The 20,324-nt window shown below is 50.7% G+C and overlaps 7 protein-coding genes across 7 annotated transcripts; 3 read left to right on the top strand and 4 right to left on the bottom strand.

Moving 5' to 3' along the window:
- Nucleotides 1-1,435: 1,435 nt before the first annotated feature.
- On the top strand, nucleotides 1,436-2,314 carry Z517_08988 (uncharacterized protein; the record flags this gene model as incomplete). The annotated part of the gene is made up of 1 exon (XM_013427502.1): nucleotides 1,436-2,314. One exon carries the CDS (start codon nucleotides 1,436-1,438, stop codon nucleotides 2,312-2,314), a length of 879 nt encoding a protein of 292 aa, XP_013282956.1.
- A 4,820-nt stretch (nucleotides 2,315-7,134) lies between these two features.
- Z517_08987 (uncharacterized protein) lies at nucleotides 7,135-8,565 on the bottom strand (the record flags this gene model as incomplete). Its single annotated transcript, XM_013427501.1, has 1 exon — nucleotides 7,135-8,565. The coding sequence occupies one exon, from the start codon at nucleotides 8,563-8,565 to the stop codon at nucleotides 7,135-7,137; it is 1,431 nt and encodes a 476-aa protein (XP_013282955.1).
- An 865-nt stretch (nucleotides 8,566-9,430) lies between these two features.
- On the top strand, nucleotides 9,431-11,180 carry Z517_08986 (uncharacterized protein; the record flags this gene model as incomplete). The annotated part of the gene is made up of 2 exons (XM_013427500.1): nucleotides 9,431-9,621; nucleotides 9,686-11,180. The coding sequence occupies 2 exons, from the start codon at nucleotides 9,431-9,433 to the stop codon at nucleotides 11,178-11,180; spliced, it is 1,686 nt and encodes a 561-aa protein (XP_013282954.1).
- A 162-nt stretch (nucleotides 11,181-11,342) lies between these two features.
- On the bottom strand, nucleotides 11,343-13,560 carry Z517_08985 (uncharacterized protein; the record flags this gene model as incomplete). The annotated part of the gene is made up of 3 exons (XM_013427499.1): nucleotides 11,343-12,183; nucleotides 12,264-12,701; nucleotides 12,776-13,560. 3 exons carry the CDS (start codon nucleotides 13,558-13,560, stop codon nucleotides 11,343-11,345), a joined length of 2,064 nt encoding a protein of 687 aa, XP_013282953.1.
- An 812-nt stretch (nucleotides 13,561-14,372) lies between these two features.
- Nucleotides 14,373-15,335, top strand: Z517_08984 (pyridoxine biosynthesis protein pyroA; the record flags this gene model as incomplete). Its single annotated transcript, XM_013427498.1, has 1 exon — nucleotides 14,373-15,335. One exon carries the CDS (start codon nucleotides 14,373-14,375, stop codon nucleotides 15,333-15,335), a length of 963 nt encoding a protein of 320 aa, XP_013282952.1.
- Nucleotides 15,336-16,294: 959 nt separating this feature from the next.
- On the bottom strand, nucleotides 16,295-16,775 carry Z517_08983 (uncharacterized protein; the record flags this gene model as incomplete). Its single annotated transcript, XM_013427497.1, has 2 exons — nucleotides 16,295-16,478; nucleotides 16,531-16,775. 2 exons carry the CDS (start codon nucleotides 16,773-16,775, stop codon nucleotides 16,295-16,297), a joined length of 429 nt encoding a protein of 142 aa, XP_013282951.1.
- Nucleotides 16,776-17,246: 471 nt separating this feature from the next.
- On the bottom strand, nucleotides 17,247-20,181 carry Z517_08982 (uncharacterized protein; the record flags this gene model as incomplete). The annotated part of the gene is made up of 7 exons (XM_013427496.1): nucleotides 17,247-17,593; nucleotides 17,649-18,565; nucleotides 18,613-18,721; nucleotides 18,774-19,031; nucleotides 19,081-19,238; nucleotides 19,288-19,643; nucleotides 19,693-20,181. 7 exons carry the CDS (start codon nucleotides 20,179-20,181, stop codon nucleotides 17,247-17,249), a joined length of 2,634 nt encoding a protein of 877 aa, XP_013282950.1.
- Between the last annotated feature and the right edge of the window lie 143 nt (nucleotides 20,182-20,324).

Raw genomic sequence — 20,324 nt, 5'->3', positions numbered from 1 at the left:
TAACCCTAACCCTAACCCTAACCCTAACCCTAACCCTAACCCTAACCCTAACCCTAACCCTAACCCTAACCCTAACCCTAACCCTAACCCTAACCTTCTTTAAGCGTTAATATCTCTATCTATTAGCTAGTTATCTATCATTATTAATCCTATAGTATATATATTCACCCTCTAGTTAGGTAACGGGTCTGATACTATCGTAAACCGTAGCGATAGGTAAACCGATCATCGTCCCTATTAATGTTACGTACGAATAGTCGAGAATGCTCCCCTCCGTACTAAATACCTCTTTTAAGGCGCCTTCAATATTTAGGGGGCCTTCGTCCATCCCTTGCGATAACTAGTGGTCCGAAGAGAATGGTGATCTCCCCCTAAGCGAACTAAGCCCACAAAGAATGTAACTTTACAGCAGTCTGACGAACCTCTCGAATTGGTGGGTAGAATTCTATTTCCGGTCAGCATCTGATCCACTAGACAACCGTTTTCAGACACCTCAAAATAGCGTCATAAACCACGAACTTTCATAGTTTACCGGAGGATGATCACCGACGAACCACCGTCATATAATGTTGAAAAGAACTTGATACCGTTGACCACCAGTTTGCTCCCGAGCACCAATCAATGGCAGGGTCAGGAGACTCACCTAGCGTGTCCGAGTGAATAGAGCAGAGGGAGATACAGTTGATAACGTGTGGAGGGCTCCAAAACCCGAAGAATGTTTTCAGGCGTGGATTCTGCCTCAGTCCACCAGACCATTTCGAAACCCCGCATATCGTCCTCGAGCCACAGAGATTAGTGCCCGTTATTACGACCTCCCATCCTCCATCACTACTTCTGTCAATGTCGTCGGCCAGGAGGATTCTCTAGGAACGCATTTTCTGAATATACCCAAGGCTACGCGGCGGTCGCAGTAGGTTCTTCATATCCTGTCCGAGAAAGAAATGCTTCTCCATGGGGTTGGGCGGATTAGGTGATCTGAGCCGCGAACGATTGCAACCGTCTAAGGACCGCCAAACAAGGCGAGTCCCGAAGATGAGTGTTCTGCATTCCGTTCGTTCTGCAAAAGTCACCAGGGCTCCGAACGAGATGTGACCCCTGGACAACAATCTACACAGAGGGGGCGTCTAATTGCCACAAGGAGCCCTAGAACGAAACAGGCTGCTGCCAGTGAAAACAGTACCTTACGCAGAAGCGAGCGGTTGGTGGCATTTCAGTAATGATACATATCAACTCCCTGCTTGGACTGTCGGCTTACCTACATCCATTCCTCGAGCGAATGCTGGGCGTCCACCGTGTTATGATAACTTGAAGGATTCTGACGTAATGTGATGAGTAATCCTCTTCTTGACCTCGGTCCGAGGGATATACTCCGTATCACTTTCATAATTCGATATAAATGGATTTGAATGATAGAACCTTAGGTCAGTGTAACAAAATGTCTTCCCTCCGAGCAGCAGTTTACGTTGCACCGGCTATCCCATGGTACAAGCCAAATGGTGTGGAAGGCGGACCATGGTCACCCATCTCTTCCACGCTGATCTACGGGGAGCGGGAAGCTGTCCTGGTTGATACCCCCATCACTACTGAGCAAACTCGAGAATTGGCAGATTGGATTGCGAGAACTTTGGGCCCGTCGAAACGACTGACCAGCTTATACATCACACATGGCCATGGCGATCACTGGTTCGGCATCCCGACATTAGTTTCACGGTTTCCTGGCTTGACTGTCGTTGCTACTAAAGGGACAATATCACACATGCGAGATGAAGCATCGCCTCAAGGTTTCAAGAGATGGAACTCGCAGTTTCCCAATCAGATTGACCAACCATTCCGATTCGACGTTATCCGTGAACTACCTGCGTCTGGTGAATTCTTGCTGGAAGATCACCTCATTAAAGCTATTGAGGTCGGGCATTCGGATACTCACCATTCCACAATTCTTTGGGTTCCCGATCTTAAGCTCGCGGTGTGCGGGGATGTTGTTTATGGGGAAGTTCATCAAATGCTGGCAATTGCGAACAAGAAAGAGCTCCGAGAGGAATGGATCCGTGCAGTCGAGAAGGTGCAAGGCCTACGGCCTGAATTGGTCGTTCCAGGGCATCAGAAACCGGGAGAAATGCATGGAACATGGCATTTGGAGAATACAAAGCAATATATTAAGGATTTTGCATATCTGGTTGAGTCAGGGGAGGCTAATGATGCGAGATCACTCAGCGGGAAAATGATGGACAAATATCCGAACCGATTCAATAAAGGTGCCTTGGTGGCTAGCAGTGTATCGGCCTTTGCGCTGCAGAAGAAACCCAGTCTCTAGGCCGTTAATTAAAATGATTCTTACAATCCGAGAGCACTAGCTCTGGAAATTCGTCAGGAGGCCGTTCCGCCAGACATTGGTGGGACGTGGTTGGCCCTAAGTGCTAACAAGAAATTGCTTGCATAAATGACTTGATCCTCTGCTTTTTCGTTAGTCTTTACAAGAGCTTAAATCCTGGGCACCTCAACCTGAGGCTGTGAAGAAATCTAATATTCCATTGATGAAGGTTATACTGGGTGATGGGAGTTGCGAGCTCATACCTTCGCAGGCTCTCCATCCCCTCTCCTAAGGTGACTTCAGCCACTCCTAACATTTAAGAACATGCTCTTGAGAATGAGGTACTCGTCAATGCCTTAACGTCTACCTTCCCTACCGAATCCGGACTACTTTACGCCTCCGAAGGGGTTCTCTACGGCTAAGAGGAGACTAATGTTTACGCCGACGATATAGACCTATATATAAGCGTAGATATAAGGTCAGGCATTATTAGTAAAGTATTTACTAGGGGTAAAGACGAAGTCGGGGTAGTAGTAGGGGGAAGAGAAGAAATAGCTTACCTCGAGAGCTTCGGTCACGCGTCATTATCGTAGTATACTAGAGGTCATGATAAAGGTACCGAGCCCGACGTCGACGTTATTCGCTAGTTCGATAACTTCCTCCTCGGTATAGAAGCGGTATAAGGGGATGACGGGGTCGAAGACTTTACCTCGCTCGGTGATAGTACCGCGGGGTATATCTATTTTACTGTACCGGTCTAGTTAGTATCTCGTAAAGGGGCCGGAAAGGTTACTCCTACGGAATTAGTAGGATAAACTAACCTACATTAATAGTCTACTGGATATAGTATCCTTTAGTTCCCTTAACTCGGTTACCATCCAGGATGACCTTACGCCCGTCATTCTTAGCCTCTATATAATCTAGATTAGTATCGTTCTAGTTATTACTACACGTTACGGAATAAAGTCAGACCTTTACTGTAAATTAGCACTTCTAATAGGACGTTCTCGTAAGTTAAGGGTCCGACGAAGATACCGTCCTATAACCCTCATTAGTATATCTCGTTCCTTCTTCAGAATTATAATAAGACTATGATACTTAGGTACCTAGGCCGATCTTAAAAGTCGAAATCGTGTTAGATAAGGCTTTAGTAAACTTATTATAGATGCCGTCTTACACATAGATTCGATTGGCGGTAACGTACGTCTCGCCGGTGTTTCTAAACTTAGCTGTTCCCGGTAGTTAGTATTATGACGGTACACTACAAAACATGACGGGGAGAGCTAGCTACTACTGACCCGTAACGGCAGCCTCGACGGCAACATCGACATCTGCATCGTCAAAGACAATAAAGGGGCTGTTCCGTCCAAGCTCCAAGCTTCCTTCTCTGCTTTGAGCGGCTTCTCTCTCCTGAGGACAGGTGTCGTGGTCGCTGTTCTTCCTCTTCGAAAGTCCATCGCAAATGTCAGTGTCCTTTGTTCCTACTGCATGTGGCTACAGTACACTGAACCGGTAATCCTAGTTGTTATACTGGCGACCAAAGAGGCATCAGCCTGCTTTGCAAGGCGGTCGCCATAACGGTCGCTGCACAGGCAACAATAACGACCAGCCTCACATGGTGGGGATTTAAGCAAGCTTTCACTCAGTCTGCCGAGGCCCAGCCAACCATTTGCGTTTCCCGCCTTCCTGGCGGAATTGATACTTACGAAACGATTGGCTCTCGATGACGGATAGATACGTTCCCATCCCTTTGAGAATCATGTCCACTATCGACGAGTTGTCTACCTCCTTGACTCTATAATATGATGGCTTCGTGGTGTCATCATCTCCTGGCCATAGTTATTACCTGTGCGGTGACAGTTCTGGCGACCGCCATCGAAGTCCGATCGGTCGGCTTGATGATCGGGCAGGAGAGAAGTCGACGTGGCTGCAATATAGTTGTCATTACCTGGAACAAGTACCTTTATCTCAGAAGTAATTCAGCACCCTAGTCTCGTGTCTTGTTTCCCTTTGAGTGTACGCCTACGAACTCCTCCGCCTAACAGTAGATGACTTAGGGGATGAAATGTATCAGACCCGTTACCTAACTGGAGGGTGAATGTGTATACTATAGGATCAATAATGATAGATAACTAGCCTATAGATAGAGATGTTAACGCTTAAAGAAGGCTTCAAGGTTAATAGGTATGACCCCTCTTACTATATACATGCGGTAAGCCAGCTACTTAGCTGGCGGCCTAACTCCCTAGTTAGTAGCCTAAGCCGAGTGTCCAGTGTCACGTAGGTGTTCGTGATAACTATATTAAGAAATGGATGGCTAAAAAGCGTCCTAAACTAACGGACTAATCTACTAAAGCTAGGTACGAATGGGTACTAGTCTACTAGGACTAGACGTAGGAAGATTAGCTTAAGGTTATCTAGAGCGACGAATACTCTATTTAACGCGGTAGTGGAACTTAAGGCGAATAGGTCTTTCGTATACCCTAGGAGAAGTAGGATAAGGATATAATAACTGAGAAGGGTATAAGTAAGGATATCTTAATTATAATATAGGTAGCGATCTTTAGCGAAGGCGAATCTTCCGATGCTTATATTCTCTCGCGCGACTAGGAGTTAGTAAAGATAGACTATTCGGCTAATTCCTACCTCTAAGTTCTCGAAGATAATATCCTAGTAGTCTAGTAGCCTAGTAGGATATTTATATAGGATAACGCGCCTATATATAAGACTAAAAAGGTTAAGGAATGGCTCGAGAATCATAGAATAGATATAATGGATTAGCCGCCGTATTCGCTAGATTTAAACCCTATCGAGAACCTCTAGTTCGAGCTTAAATGCCTAGTAAACGCCATCGATCTAGTGCTTCGATATATAACTGGGGGCTTATAGGATACCCTCGATCGCTTTATAAACGCCGTCTCGAGGGCATAGGCTAGTTTAGACTAGGTAAAGATCAGGAATACCATTAAGTCGATGAACGAGAGAGTTAACGCAGTTATTAAGGCTAAGGGCTGGTATACGAGGTTTTAATCTAGAAGATGCGATATTCTAAAAGCGTTTCTCTCAAGCTATCGATTAATATAACTTATACTATTCTACTATATTAAATATATGGAAAAAAACTATGAAGTGTATGGGGGGTTAGTATTCAGGAGGCGTACTAAGGGGCTAGTATCCGGTGACTTTTAGTAACCTACTGTATGAGTAGTGTAGTATGGTCTGGTCGAAGACATCGTACAGTATCTAAAGGCTGGATGAGTCAGTTACTAATGAACTAAGATGTCTCTCTCCTTTTCATGGCGATGAGCTGGCACTCCGACTACTAGCGGCTCGCTTCCTTAGCCTTACCGGTTAAGGTAGCCGGACTTCGTGATACCTATACGATTTCCTCTAGGCTACGAGTGACATATTCAAGTTTTAGAGGAAACGAGTTTTCAGCTCGAATAGGATCGTTTATAATTATTGACTCGGCCGGAAGATTAGGTAGAGGGTCATTAACTGAATGTCAGAGCTACTTCCTATATAGCCTAACGAGGTTAGGCTTCCTTAGTTATAGTTCCTTTATTATATAAGCTAGGTCGAGAATACGTAAGGTATAAGTAGTCGAGTAACTTTAGAATAGTATAGTTAAGTAGATACTATAAGTTAGCTACGAGAGAGTATAACTATAAAAGGATAATAAGTATAGCTATATACTTATAAGGTATACTTCGAATAGGTAACTAGAAATAGTATATTAATATATTAATATAGCCTATATCGATATATTAATATATCGTCTCTTTCCTTTTCTAGTAGTTACGTATAGTACGTAACCTAGCCTTATACTATTAGGCTACCATCCCGGTAGACCTACCTCTAGGCGCCCCGCGCTCTAGGTCGTATGAAGGCCGTTTCTAATACCGAAGTTAGTCGTTCTTCTTAGCTCCGAGCTCTCTTAAAGTCGGCGCGAGAGCTCTATCCTAATTAGATAGATTTCATTACTTAATTAATTACTTACTCTATTCTCTTCTTGTTAAGGGAACTTAGTAAGAATTAATCCTCTAAGAAAGTCTCTAAGAAAAGAACTCTTAGATTTAGTATTAGAAATCTAGCTAATTAGGAGGTAGAAATATTTACCTATATAATATATAGGTAAATTCCACTAATTACGTACCAGCCTGTAGATTCCCCCATTACACTATATAATCGATCTATCGCTGAGCACTACCTATCTCCAGTAAGGCATTCCTGATAGCTAATTAATTAGCTCTAATAAGGCGGACTAATTACATTACGCCCTTTTTATTAGTTTTACTGGTAATACTAGCTTAGCTACGCTTCTCCAGATTACTAATAGGGATTAAAGTGAGAGGCACTAAAGTATAGGTCTCGCTTAGTAACTTCTCTACTATAGACTACTGTTGACTAGAACAATAGCTTCTTGCCCGTTATCACTTCCAGAATCTCCCTCTAGTATAACCTGCCTAAGCTCGAGACTGAACTTCTACTGTACCTTAAGATTCGTCTTACCTAGTTTTTAGGGAGTTTGACACTACTAAGATTTACTAGTCCATGCTACGTACATTAATCTCTTATGCTAAGTACTACGTTCTATGATGGCATAGGGAGCTTTTCGATAACACTAAGTGACAACGACGATAACTTATAAGCCACGAGATTGGCGACTGAACCTACAGCTGAGCGGAGGTCTCTCATAAGCTTTTCGGAGTAAATGTAATGAGGGAAGAAATCACACGTCTTGTCTCGACGTCGACCACTCGCCGTTGAATAAGATCTCTTTGTCATACTTGCAGATGAATTCAACCCCTAAACTCAATTCTCTAGTGAGCTTTAATGCCAGCGCCATTAACCGCATTAATGTTGACTGTAGGGCCCTTGACAGCGCTCTCACTGACTGCGGTACCGTTGACTGCGCGATCCTTGACAACGACGTTTCGATATGGCTCCTGGGAGAGAGCAAATGCCATGGACTGGTCCAAGATGGACACGGCCCGGTCAATCTCCTCAGCCGAGACGATCAGCGGCGGCGCGATCCTGAAGACGCCAAACGCCCCCGGGACAGCGAGGATCTGGCAGGAAATGCCCAGCTCCAGGCCCTTGGCTGCGATCAGGGCGCCCAGCTCGCTGCTCTGGACTTTGGTCACAGGGTCGCCGATGATTTCGATGCCCTGGAGCAAGCCGCGGCCACGTACATCGCCCACGCACCAGTACTTCTCCTTGAGCCGGAGGAGCCCCCGAGTCAATTGGAGGCCACGCTCCTTGGCTTTTTGAACCAGACCGTCTCGCTTGACGACCTCGAGGACCTTGCAGCCGACCGCACAGGGGAGCGGGTCGTTGACGTGCGTGGTCCCAAAGTAGAATCCTTTGTCTATAGCCTTTTTCGCGATCTCGGCACTCGTGCTCACCGACGACAGCGCGATGCCGCAGCCCAGCGACTTCGACAGGGCTAAGATATCTGGGACAAAGCCGTCGCGCTCGAATGCGAACATGTCCCCCGTGCGGCCTACGCCGGTCTGCGCCTCATCGTCGATGAGGAGCATTCCGCGCTTCTGACACTCAGCGTAGAGTCGCTTGAAGTACCCTAGGGGCGGCTCAAGGATGCCGCCGCACGAGAGAATCGGCTCAATGACGAACCCGGCCAGGGAGCCCACCGACGCCGCGTCGATCAGGCCCCATGCATAGTCCATCTCGGTCTCCCAGTCGTAACTCCCGTCGGGCGTGCGGAACACAGATCTATAGGCGTTGGGTGCGGGAAATGCGAGGTGGCCTGGAACGACGGGTTTGCCATGCTTACGCCCGACGCTGTAGGTAGCCGCAGAGACGCCACCGGTGACGCCGTGATAGCTGGCAGAGAAGGCCACGATCTCGAACTTACCGGTGGCCGCCTTGGCGAGGTTGATAGCGGCCTCGACCGACTCCGAGCCCGTCGAGATGAAGAAGGTCTTTTCCAGCGGCGCCGGGAGTGACTGAGCTATCTCCTCGGCGAGGTCGACCACGGGCGGCGACAGGATCGTGCTGTTGAGGTGGTCGAGCTCCGTGATACTCTTACTCACCACCTGCGCAATCTCTGGGTGGCAGTGGCCTAAGCTCGCGCTCATTTGGCCAGAGGTGAAGTCGATGATCTCCTTGCCATCCGCGTCATAGATAAAGATACCTTTGGTCCGCGTGATGACCGTCGGTGCCCACGGTGCGACGGTATTCAGGATATACTTGTCCGCTCGGGCAAAGAAGGCATCGTTGTCGTAGCCCATTTGGAGGAATGATGGGGGAGGATTGGAGGTTGAGGTTGAGATTGAGATTGAAGGTTGAGATTGAGGTTGAGGTTGAGTGTGAAAGTCAGGAGCTGTCTACGCCTTGTATAGTTCAGTTCGAGAGCGAGAATCCTTTTGTAGCAACGAGACTATGTTATACCACCTCCCTAGTATCCTACAGAATGGGGTAGAGACAATGAATGGTACTTTAGTGGCCGCTCGGGAATCTCACGCTGCCACCTTTTCCGTTCTCTACAGATTAAGGTCATTCTCGAGCCTCGAGTCACAACTTTAGGATTTTAGACCTCACTTCAAGCCCCCTTATCGGACATGGATGTGCAGAATACTCATCTCTGCGTATAGCATCGGGCAACGTCCATGTCCGCCTCCAGCGCCGAGCTCGAGCTGACAAAGTTTACCGTTAGCGTTTTGTCGGGAAAGTAAGAACTGTGAAGGTACCAGGTTTGCCGAGACTCTCGTCCTCAGTTGATCATGATAGGTTTTCCGGCTCTGTACCAAAGATGGTCTTATCGTACGACGCGACGGCCGCAACATACGGAATACTTTGGTATATCTCGTGGTGGTCAAATGACGGCACGGGTCCTGTCCCAGCATTGTCCATTTATCCTGTTGTCCTATCCGCTGGATCGAAGATAAGGAGGTCAACCCAATCGATTGGTAAAACCTTGAGTCTTGAGTCTATACTCATCGAATGCCCCTGTGCATTCCGCTATTGATGTACTTATTTGACCAGGTCCTCTGGCAACTGTCTCTTCTGAAGCCACTCAATCGCATCTGTCCCTTACTTGGCGTGTGATCCACGTTACAATCATCCCCAAGTTCTCTCTACAGCAGACCAGCAAAGATGGCTGAGATTTTGGACGACCTCAAGACAGACACCAGGCTGACGCTGTCCACCTCACAGGCCGAAAAGGGCTCTCAGGTCCACGTCCAGGTGGGACAACAGAAGGTCGTTGCGAACGGCGCATTCGGCGAGGCCTTGGACGTGTACGGAGACGCAGCGACGGCTCAGAAGCTAGGATACGTTCACAGGGGGTGGGTGCTGCCCGTAACGCATGAGATGGTCAATGGGCTCATACTAAACGCTTGACGATAATAGTCTCAAGGCTCGCCACCTGCAGTTCATCGCACTCGGGGGCACCATCGGCACCGGCCTATTCCTCGGCATTGGATCAGCTTTTGCAAAGTCGGGCCCTGTGTCCGTCGTCCTCGGGTTCTCCTTCACTGGAGTCGCCGTCTATTGCATGATGCTGTGCCTGACGGAGATGACGACGTGGTTACCTCTCCCCGGTGCCATTCCTCAGTACTGTTCTCGCTATACCGATCCGGCCATGGGCTTCGCCGTCGGCTGGAACAACTGGATCCTCTGCGCCCTCGGCCTCGCCGCCGAGATTTCGGCTGCCGCGGTCCTGGTGCAGTTTTGGAACGACGAGATCAACCCGGCCGCTTGGATTAGTATCATTATCGTCGTTGTCGTCTGTCTCAACGTCTTGGCGGTGTCGATTTACGGCGAGGCCGAATTCGTCTTCGCCAGCCTCAAGATTGTTACGATCGTCGGTCTCCTGATCATGGCATTCATTGTAGACCTCGGTGGTAGTCCGTCGGGAGACCGTCTGGGCTTCCGCTATTGGTACAACCCTGGACCTGCGATGAAGCAGGTCGTGGCCACCGGCGGTGCGGGTCGCTTCCTCGGGCTGTTCTCGACACTCGTGTACGCGGCCTTCTCCTTTGCCACTGTCGAGATGGTCGCCATCGCCGCCGGCGAGACCGCGAATCCGCGGAGAAACGTGCCAAGGGTCATCTCGCGCGTCGTCTGGCGCATCCTGATCTTCTACGTGGGAGGCTCGCTCGCCATCAGCGTCCTGGTTCCCTGCGATGACCCGGACCTTGGAAGTGTCTCGCCCTGGGTCATTGCCGTTAATCGAGCCAACATCCGCGTTCTCCCCAGCATTATCAACGCGGTTATAATTACGTCGGCGTCCTCGTCTGCGAACGCCGTCCTCTTTCTCGGCTCGCGATACTTGTTTGGGCTGGCCCAAATCAATCAGGCCCCTCGCATCTTCCTCAAATGCACGGACAAGGGTATTCCGATCTACGGCGTCGCATTCACCGCTATCTGGAGTTGCCTGGCCTATCTCTCGGTTTCCGCCGGCCCGACTGAAGTCTTTAGCTGGCTTCTGACCATCATCACCGTAGCCTCTCTCTTTACCTGGTGTAGTATTTCGATTTCTTACCTGCGTTTCCGCCGAGCTCTGGAAGCGCAGGCTGTGGATCGCAGCAGTCTCCCTTTTAAATCCCCTCTGCAACCCTACGCAGCGTGGATTTCGCTGTGCTTCTTCAGCACCATCCTCCTGTTCAACGGCTGGGAAGTGTTCACCAATGGTAACTGGTCTGTCAAGGGTTTCCTTTCCGCCTACGTCGGGGTCCCCATCTATTTTGGTCTCTATCTCTTCTGGAAAATCTTCAAACGGACTCGCCTCGTCAAGCCTGGGGAGGCAGACCTGTTCACTGGCAAAGCGGCCTTGGACGCCCAGGAGTGGCCCGAGACGAAGCCGAGAAATTTGTTGGAGAAGATTTGGTTCTGGTTAGTCTAGTGAATAAATCTGGGAGACTTGGGACATTTTGAGAGAGGGGAGAGAAGAGAAGAGACAATGTTGTTTTTAGTTTTTGGTGGGGGGGGGGGGGCGGTGTATCGAAGCCTGGAATCGACTTCCGTGCGTGGAGGTTCCTCGAAACGAGCGTGCAATTCGGGGTGCTCAGCCCGTAGGGTCTAGAGGATAACTGTTCGGGAAGTCTGGGAACCAGTCCTCGAGTGCTTCAATGTCCATGTCCATCGGCATGGACTCCTGTAATGCCGCCGTGCTGCACGTTGGCTCCGCACATGCCGCCTCGATCTTGTCCATCAAGTCGGTACAGTTTGCTAGACAGTTGTCCGCGAGGTCCCAGGCGTAGTTGCGGCGGTGGGAGTCGAGTGCCTCGATCATGCGCCGCGCCAGTTGTAACGAAGTCTTCCGTACGGGTCCCCTAGAAGAGAGGGCACTTCTCAGAAGAAAAGTGGTCGCTGACGTAAGCGTGTGCGCGTTGAAAGGGATCCAGAAATCCCGACAGTGCGACTCCTCCAACTCTCGCACAAAGTCGACCACCTCTTCGGCCGCTTTGCGGGCCTGTAGGAAGCACAGCGAGTCAACATCGCCGATCTGGCGAGACGTCTTGTCTAGGTCGAGTTGGCGACGCCGGATCAGGAGTTTGACCGACAAATACGCCAGTCGAAGGTTAGCCGCACCTGGGCCAACGAGGTGCTTGCCGCGGAGAACCTCACGACGGAGGTTGTCCGTCAAAGAGTCCTCCCAATGCGTCAAAAGGCTCTCGAGGCCATGTGGAGTGGCGTCCCTCTTGGACGGGTCCATCTCGAGGCGGTATACCAGTTCTAAACAATCGCCGAGGACGTCGGTCAAGGTGGCCAGGGCAACGAAACGACGCGTGGCGCTGATTTGGTCGGCTGAGGCGCCTGGATTGTAGAGGTCCTCGACGGCGGGAATCGGGACGTCGTGGTGGACTCGATTTATCAGAGGCGGGGTGCCGTAGGCCAAGCTACACCTGCGATGCCCTGTGGTCATTGTCTCGGCTCCAAAAAGACAGTGGGCGCATGGGGAAGGACATAGTGATGTTTTCCTTACCAGCGATCACAGATCAGGACGATCCTCCATATTCGTATTCTAAACTTCTTCTCTGTGAGTGAGAGGTTCCATCCCGAAGGGTCCCGATTCAGCCCAAATGCATTGGCGAGGGACACAGCCATCCCCATCAAGGCGCTATTCCCAAGATTGAGAAGACTGGGCCGGGTAGAGAGGTTGATAAGGATTGACATAATGGTTGAAATGCCAGGCGTGCATTTGAACTCTTCGTTAAGAGTGTCTTCAGCCAGCCTCCAGAGGGGCCAAGGGTCTGGACGAGGAACGTTCTTGAGGCTCGGGGAGGTGTTCCAGTATATCAGGGTAATTCCATATAAAAAAGCGAGTAGAGAGGGCGAGATCTTGTCTTTTTGAGTAAGCAAGAGTCGCCGAAACAGGATCTCGTCAAAGATAGGGAAGCACTTGTTGATCTTATCAAAAAACCTGGGGAGAGCGGGTCAACACGAGGAAAGCTGCACCGCAGAGCAGGGAACAGAAGCGGGTGAGGCGAGACTCACAAATTGATAACCTCTTCTTCATAGGGCGCGATGTGTCTCTCAATCATTGCACACTTTGACGCCGCCAGCGCTCGGCCCTCCTTCTCCCTGCGGCCGCGTCTCGGGGCAGTGTTGAAGACTATCACACGGACGGGTCCACCCCCACCTGCATCGCCCGCGTTTGGATAGAATCGGACCGTCCGTCCACGTTGACCGTAGGGCGTGCTGAATAGATACATTTGAAAGACGTTGTCATCGTCGGCTATCGCAGGGCTGACAACGTGAGAGCTGCCTTCGACCGAGTCGACGATGGGATCCACCACAGCGGGGCCCAGATCGTGTGGCGGCGCGATGGAGTGGGATGAGGCCTCTCCGTGTTCTTGGTCTGCTATCCTGTCTTGGACCGTCGAGATGGGCTTGTTCACCACGCAGAATGGAGCTTCGTTCCACATGCTCAATGAAGGAAGGCACTGCGGCACGTCGGAAGATTCCAACGAGAGATTCAACATCTGAGGCGACGGGGTCGACAAGGAGGCGGAGGGGGCGGTGGGTTGAATGCCTGTGCCTTTGGAAAGGGATTTTGGCCGACTCCTGGTCCTTCGTCGACGTCGCTGCTCGGGCAGAGGAGGGAATACACAGTCAGTGCCTTTGATTCGACATGTTACGCACGCGGGTGAAGCCACCGTGGTTTTGCACCGTGACTTTCTGGTTCGACAAGAGATGCAGGCCGGTTGCATGTGAGACCGGTACGGCCGCCCTTCGATTGGAGCCGTGCTTTGATGTGGATCGGGAAGCTCGATGTCCATTGACCAAGGACTTGGAGGAAAAGTCGTCGTGTCGTGTTGCGTTCTGTCGTGGAACTCGCGCCGTGGACTATCGAGACGGCGGAATTTCTACACGACAGGGTCGTTGGACAAGTAACGGAATACACGCCCTCGCGAAGTAGATCCTAGCTTCAGCAGGCGAATAGAACGTACTGGACGAGTACAGTGCAGAGAGTCCATCCGGTTGAGATAGCGCCCCGGGAAAGTGGTGCTGTGTTGGGGCGGGAAACTGGTTCTTGTCGGGAAACTGGCGCTCCTCGGGAAAGTGGGGCTCCTTGGGAAATGGTGCTCGTCGGGAAAGATGCGCACGCCCGGTCGAGAAAGTCGAAGAGACTGCGAACGAGTGAAGGGCTAAGTCAATCTGAGAGCACCAGGGCATCATGGTATCAGAGCACAAAGTAATAATACCTCTGGTGAGGCTGGGAAACCGTCCTTTATCAACTGACACTTTTCTGCGTCCTCTGGGTATCTGTCCTCTAGCATGGTAAAGGCACCTGTCCGGCCGTCTCTGAACACGTATAAAAGGCCTCTTTCCTCGCTAACCTACTTTGTGGCATACGACCAATGTGATCTAGACCGTTTCAACTTTTCTGTAGCTCTTTCCCCTTCGCCCACTGTCGACTATCAACTTTCCCGGTGGTGGGAAGCCTCGCTTGTCTGGGGGCGTGATTTTCTCGTCCAGCAGATCCTACCACTCAGGACCAATAGCTTCAGACCAGTAACCGGACCGCTAAAACACTCGGTCTGCTGCCCTTCCTCATATCTCGAAGCACCCCTTCTCATCCCAGATCACTATGGTATTAAACGACACCGACGACGTGGGCTCCTCCACAACCACACGTATCTCCTCATCCGCCAATGACGCCCCCACAGCCTCCTCATTCGCCATCAAGGCTGGCTTGGCCCAGATGCTGAAGGGCGGCGTTATCATGGACGTTGTTAACGCCGAGCAGGCCCGCATCGCCGAAGAGGCGGGCGCCTGCGCGGTCATGGCCCTCGAGCGGGTGCCCGCTGACATTCGCAAGGACGGCGGCGTTGCCCGAATGTCGGATCCGGAATTGATCAAAGAGATCCAAGCGGCGGTCACTATCCCAGTCATGGCCAAGGCGCGCATCGGCCACTCTGTTGAGTGCCAAATCCTTGAGGCTCTAGGCATAGACTACATCGACGAGAGCGAGGTCTTGACCCCAGCAGACGACAACTTCCACGTAGAAAAAATCGACTTCAGGGTCCCCTTCGTGTGTGGGTGTCGAAATCTCGGAGAAGCCCTGCGACGCATCGCCGAGGGCGCCGCCATGATCCGCACAAAGGGCGAAGCCGGTACGGGAGATGTGGTCGAGGCGGTTAAGCACATGCGGACAGTCAAGAGAGAGATTGCTCGAGCGCAGACCGCGCTGGCCGACGGTGACGCTGCTCTCCGCGCGTATGCAAAGGAGATCGGCGCCGAAGCTGAGCTGCTTAAACAGACAGCGCAACTCGGCCGGCTGCCCGTGGTCAACTTTGCCGCTGGCGGCATCGCCACGCCCGCCGACGCCGCCCTGATGATGCAACTGGGCTGCGATGGTGTCTTTGTCGGCAGCGGCATCTTCAAGTCAGGCAACGCAGCCAAGCGAGCCAAAGCCATCGTGCAGGCGACAGCGCACTTCCGTGATGCCAACGTGTTAGCCAAGTGCAGTGAGGGTCTCGGCGAGGCTATGGTGGGCATCAACTGTAGCTCCATGGAAGAAGGGGAGAAGATGGCCGGCCGAGGCTGGTAAGAGGGCAAGCTTTCACCAATGTGATACCGCAAGCCGCGGGGTGTGCGCAGGCAGTCTTGTCACCATATAAGCTCGCAAAGGACTGGGGCGTTCCTGTACTGTAACATCTTTCGCCGTTGCATCATCTGCAACAGTAAAGTTCTTTCTGCAAACTGCAACAATGAATGCCATCACAGAACTCCTAGCAAGTACAACGCTCGGGGATGCGGCTGTCGGCAGGAGCAAGCTTTGTGCCGACGACTGTTTTCATGCTCTGCCCAAACTGCGTAAGAGGTTTGATCACCTTCTCTTTTTCTGGGCCCTGTGCAGCACTTCGTCCAGACATAATTGAGAATCTGAGCATTTGACGGCAGGCTTGGATGATGTGGAAGACGCGACCATCTGGCAGTACAAACAGTGGTTGAACTTACACGGCGAAAATGTGAGGATGTCCCAACTTCCTGACTTTTCCACAGATCGTAACAGGAGAATCGAGATCCTACCCCGTTCAAATTCATTACCGTCGATCATATACGTGCCCCAGATTTTGCCATCCACTGCGGGCGCTTTACTTGGGTCAATCCAAGTTGTTAATTTCAGCCTTGTGGGACCAAAAAGCCCTGGGATCGAGTCCGCGAGCCTCTGTTGCCGCCGGACCAGATGGGTCATTCCACTTGATATCAAACTCAAATCTATACGGCACCAAAGAATGTGGGCCATCGGAGTTCCTCTAGTATACTATAGGTCACGTAGTCCTTTATCTAACCTTCCTAACATCTCTATATAGCTATTAAAAATACTTAGAATCAAGTTAGTTAAGATTCGAGACCTTAGTGACGCCGCAGACCTCATTAGGACGGGCTTGGCCAGTACTCGATCTACTATATGAACTGTAATTTTGTGCTCAACATCTCCTGTTGCTAGAAGGTATCTGAATACTTCTCTACCTCCCTCTAGTACATATCAAGATATTGAGATGTTCAATAGGTCGCCAGGTCCTCGGGGTGTGCAGTGTCTTTAGATCGCACCGGGCTCTTCAGGACTGAATACTCAAACTTCCGATCGACATATTTCAACGCCTCCGGATTGACATTGTTTGTGTTGAGGCCCATTAGATATTCTCCTCCATCTGTCGCGGGAGGCCGCAACGGCCACCAATAGCATCTGCACGGTATGAGCTCGCAATCTCATGCAAGAGGGATTGATCTTTCCTTACACGCATCCACAATTGTCACAGAAGTTGAAAGATAGGTCTCGGTCTCCCCAGATGTACTGCTTGGTGATTGCCCCTGGCTTCGTTTCGATCTTGACCTCGTCTGGGTGGTAGTAGCCCCATGCGGCACCATAACGCCTACATATGGTACATTGGCAGACGTTAATATATTCGGGCAATCGTGGAACTATGATTGCAATAGCACCACAGTGACAGGTGGAGCGGATTGGAGGGTTTGCGGCTGCCATATTTGACCTATTCGTAAAGAGCTTGATTGTGAGCTGGGGAGAGCTTGTAATTTGGGCTTGCCAAAGCCTGTCTGCTGGATCACCAGAAACGACTTATGTATATGTATTCTGATGACCCAGGATAGTAGCCCAGGCACAGCCCAGGCACCAGGCACCAGGCAGCCATTTCCGGACCGGAATAACGTTGGACCCTGGATCGGCGTTTCTTGCCCACTTTGACCAGCGAGGCAAGAAGAGTACACCTTCTCAGGCTCGCACAGGGATCATATCATAATACAAGCTTCGGTGCCAAATGCCAGCTTCGGTATTGTTTCGGGGGGGACATCTTGAAACATGTCTTCCGAAACGGCCCCAATCACTCGATGCGACATCGGAAAGCATGCTATACTGTTTCATACGTCGTAGCCCTTGTCAGTCGAGGTCCTCTTCATGGATACTTTGCATTCCTAAAGCATACGGTGAGGTTCTGAATCACGGTGACCCAGGTGATGTGCTATATGGTTTATTGTCGGCCAGAATAGGTGGCGTAGCCGATGATGGTTGTGTTTGGGTCGAAACATGACTTGCTGTCCTGGATATGCCCATCAGACTGACATTGCCACTGGCACTACCAGACCCAGGCTCAGATCGTTGTCGATAGAGCCTGTCGAATTCGTCCAGGACTTGACTTTTGCTTATGTCTAATCCAATCGCACGGATAGAGTACTTATCCTGCACTCGCTGGGCGGAAGCCACAGAGTGTTTGGTCTTTGAATGGACGGCAGCATACATGGACTTGTAGATCCCTTGGCCAGTGTAGCCGACGAGGCCCATGCACGCTTCAATCAACAAATCAGCAGGCTTTACTCGTCGACAAGGGGCAACCAAACGTACCTGCTGTGGGTTTCGTCGCTGTTTGTAACGCCCCTTTACCGATTCCTTTGCCAAAGCCAATTATTCCTTCCTTGGCCATACCCTTTGCTGGTTGGACTACCAGATCTGTCAGCCCCTCAGCCATCTGGTGGACGAAGGTCGTTGCAGCCACGGTGATGCCGCTTTTCCAGTCGGTCACGGCGGCGTGATCAGGCACCTTCTCCCCGTAGAGTTTTGGTGTGTTCCGCATGCCTTCGGCAATGGCGACGGGTATGTCGATCAAGGATCCCTTCACCACTATTCCTGTGAGCTGCGAGATACTCATCGCAGAGGCGCCCACCATCCTTGCAATTTGTTTGCTTGAGCCTTCCATTGCGTCCATCTCCATTCCAGACTCGGTTTGATGAGCTGAAGACGCACGTCCAAGTGCACGATCTTTATCATTCTGCTTATGGACTTCTCGTGGATTTCTCCAAAATCCACTGATAGCACCCAGAATATCATATGACAATTCCATCGAGACGGCAACTGAGGAGGTGAGAAAGTTCCATCGTCTGTTCTCGATAGTAATGGGTTTCGGTTTGTACAGTCGAAGATGGTCAGCTTTGATCCTCTGAGCCAGGATCAAAATTTCAGCCGCAGGCCCGGAAACTTTTAGCAGAGTTTTCGATCTCTTGTACACCCAAGTAGCGGGGAGTCCCTTGATCAAATCACAGTTCATGTCATCAACTGGCAGATGACGATGAAATGAACGGACAGCTGCTTTGACTCCCTCCTCGGCGGCCATCCTGTCAGCCACCTCCTTTGCAGCTTGTTGGGTCTCTTGACGCAAACAGTAGCGTATGGAATCGCTTAGATTCTTGCTATTTAGTTTCTTGTGAGCAATCGGCGGGGGTCCAGCCTGGGAAGCGGCAACCACGTTACCCCAAAATAGCTGGCTATATTCGATCAGCAACGACAAAGTAGTATCCGTGTGAGAGCATACTCTCCGAAGAATGGCACAATGACAGTTGGGCAGCCATTCATCAGCCCAGTAGCAGTGGTCCCTGCACCGCCGTGATGAACCACCACTGAAACTTGTTGAAACAACCACTCTAAGCATTTAGCTAGTGACACCAGGCAAAATTGCACCGAATTGTCACTTACCATGAGGACAGTCCCCGAGGAAGTAGATGTTTTCGCCGACGTTTTCGCTTTCCAGGTTGCTCCACCCCTTCGAGATGATGGCACGGACGCCACATGCCTTGATGGCAGCAAGTACTATGTGGAGGAGTCTTCCAGGGTTCTCAACCACGATACTACCAAAGCCAACATAAATCGGAGTCGGTCCAGACCTCAGAAATTGTTCGAGGCCATCAGGTATAGTGAAAGATACCGGGTCTCGACGGAGGAAACCGCAGATGTCTGCATTGTCCGTCAAGGGAAGAGCTTACTGAGAATGTCAAGTACTGACCGATATGCTTGCCCCAGTCGGTGGGTTTCGAGACCAACGCGGGAGACCAGCAGTAGGTGTGAGGAACTTGAAGGGTTTCCATAAGGAAAGGAGCCTCTGACATGGGAACGGATTCCAGGCCAATGGATTTCCGCCATTTTTGTACAATATCACCGATTCTCAAAGGGAAGTCAGCAGAGAATTACAAGGGGAGCAGACGTGTCATACCCATTCCAGGTCAACAACTGGACCATGCCGTATGAGATGTAATTTGCCAACCTTGGATCGGTACTACTATTTTTAATGTTCGCTAGAGGATGAGGAAAGGCTCGAGTTGGACTCCATGGCATGGTGAACATAATATGGAGCGGCACTCCGAGTGCTTGAGCACAATGAACGTGAGCAAAGGATGGAGGGTTCGCGATAATGGCATTGGCAACGAACGGTTCTCCGCCATCTGAAGGTAGAATGCACGAAGCCCAGCAACCGTCAAGGATCTCGCGGATCATCTGCCTGTTCTTTTTGACGTCTCCTTCTCGCAGAGCCTTCATGCGAGGTAGCAATCCGGGATTCTTGACCATGTACTAGACAGCCAATTAGCTTATAACCCAGGAATCAGGAAAGCATCTGTACCGCCATCAGCTCAGCTGGATCGCCTCCAATGGAGTAGAATTCCAATCCTGCGGTTTCCACAAAGTTTCTAAAAGCTGAATGGGTTGCCAGGCGCACTCGATGGCCATGACGCTGAAGTTCTTGTCCAAGCGCAACAAACGGCTGTACATCCCCACGGCTACCGACAATCTGGATCACGATATTTAAAGGTAGTTTCCACGAGTCTATGTCCAAGATGGACGAGTACGCCGGCGGAGGCTCGGCAACTTCTTCGTCATCCTCGGAAGCTTCCACAAGTTGTGCGAAAACTTGTGCAAGTTTTGAGTTGAGGTTGAGAGAGATGCGTCCATCATCGAGGACGTCCGTGGCATCTTCTGCAAAGGCGTCAGGGAGCGGAGAGTCGGGTTCATCGGGGTAAGCATTTTCGTTTGCGTTCACGTCGGTCGTCGAAAGTTGCAAAGACGGAGGGGCGGCAGTGGGTAGGCGAGAGAGATTTTCTTTTTGGCCCATGGCAGGGAAAGAATTCTCAGGAGCTAGTCAGGCCGCAGCGCAGCCTTAAGGTCATTCTTGACAAAACTCTTCAAGCGTGGAGTGATCTGCTAAGGATTTCCGCCGTATATATTTCTCCTGACTTTCAGGCAACAACAATTCAT

This window comes from Fonsecaea pedrosoi (assembly GCF_000835455.1).
Source record: "Fonsecaea pedrosoi CBS 271.37 unplaced genomic scaffold supercont1.5, whole genome shotgun sequence".
NCBI lineage: Eukaryota > Fungi > Ascomycota > Eurotiomycetes > Chaetothyriales > Herpotrichiellaceae > Fonsecaea > Fonsecaea pedrosoi.
The sequence above is the reverse complement of the archived record's forward strand: the minus strand, read 5'-3'. Positions and strand labels throughout refer to the sequence as shown.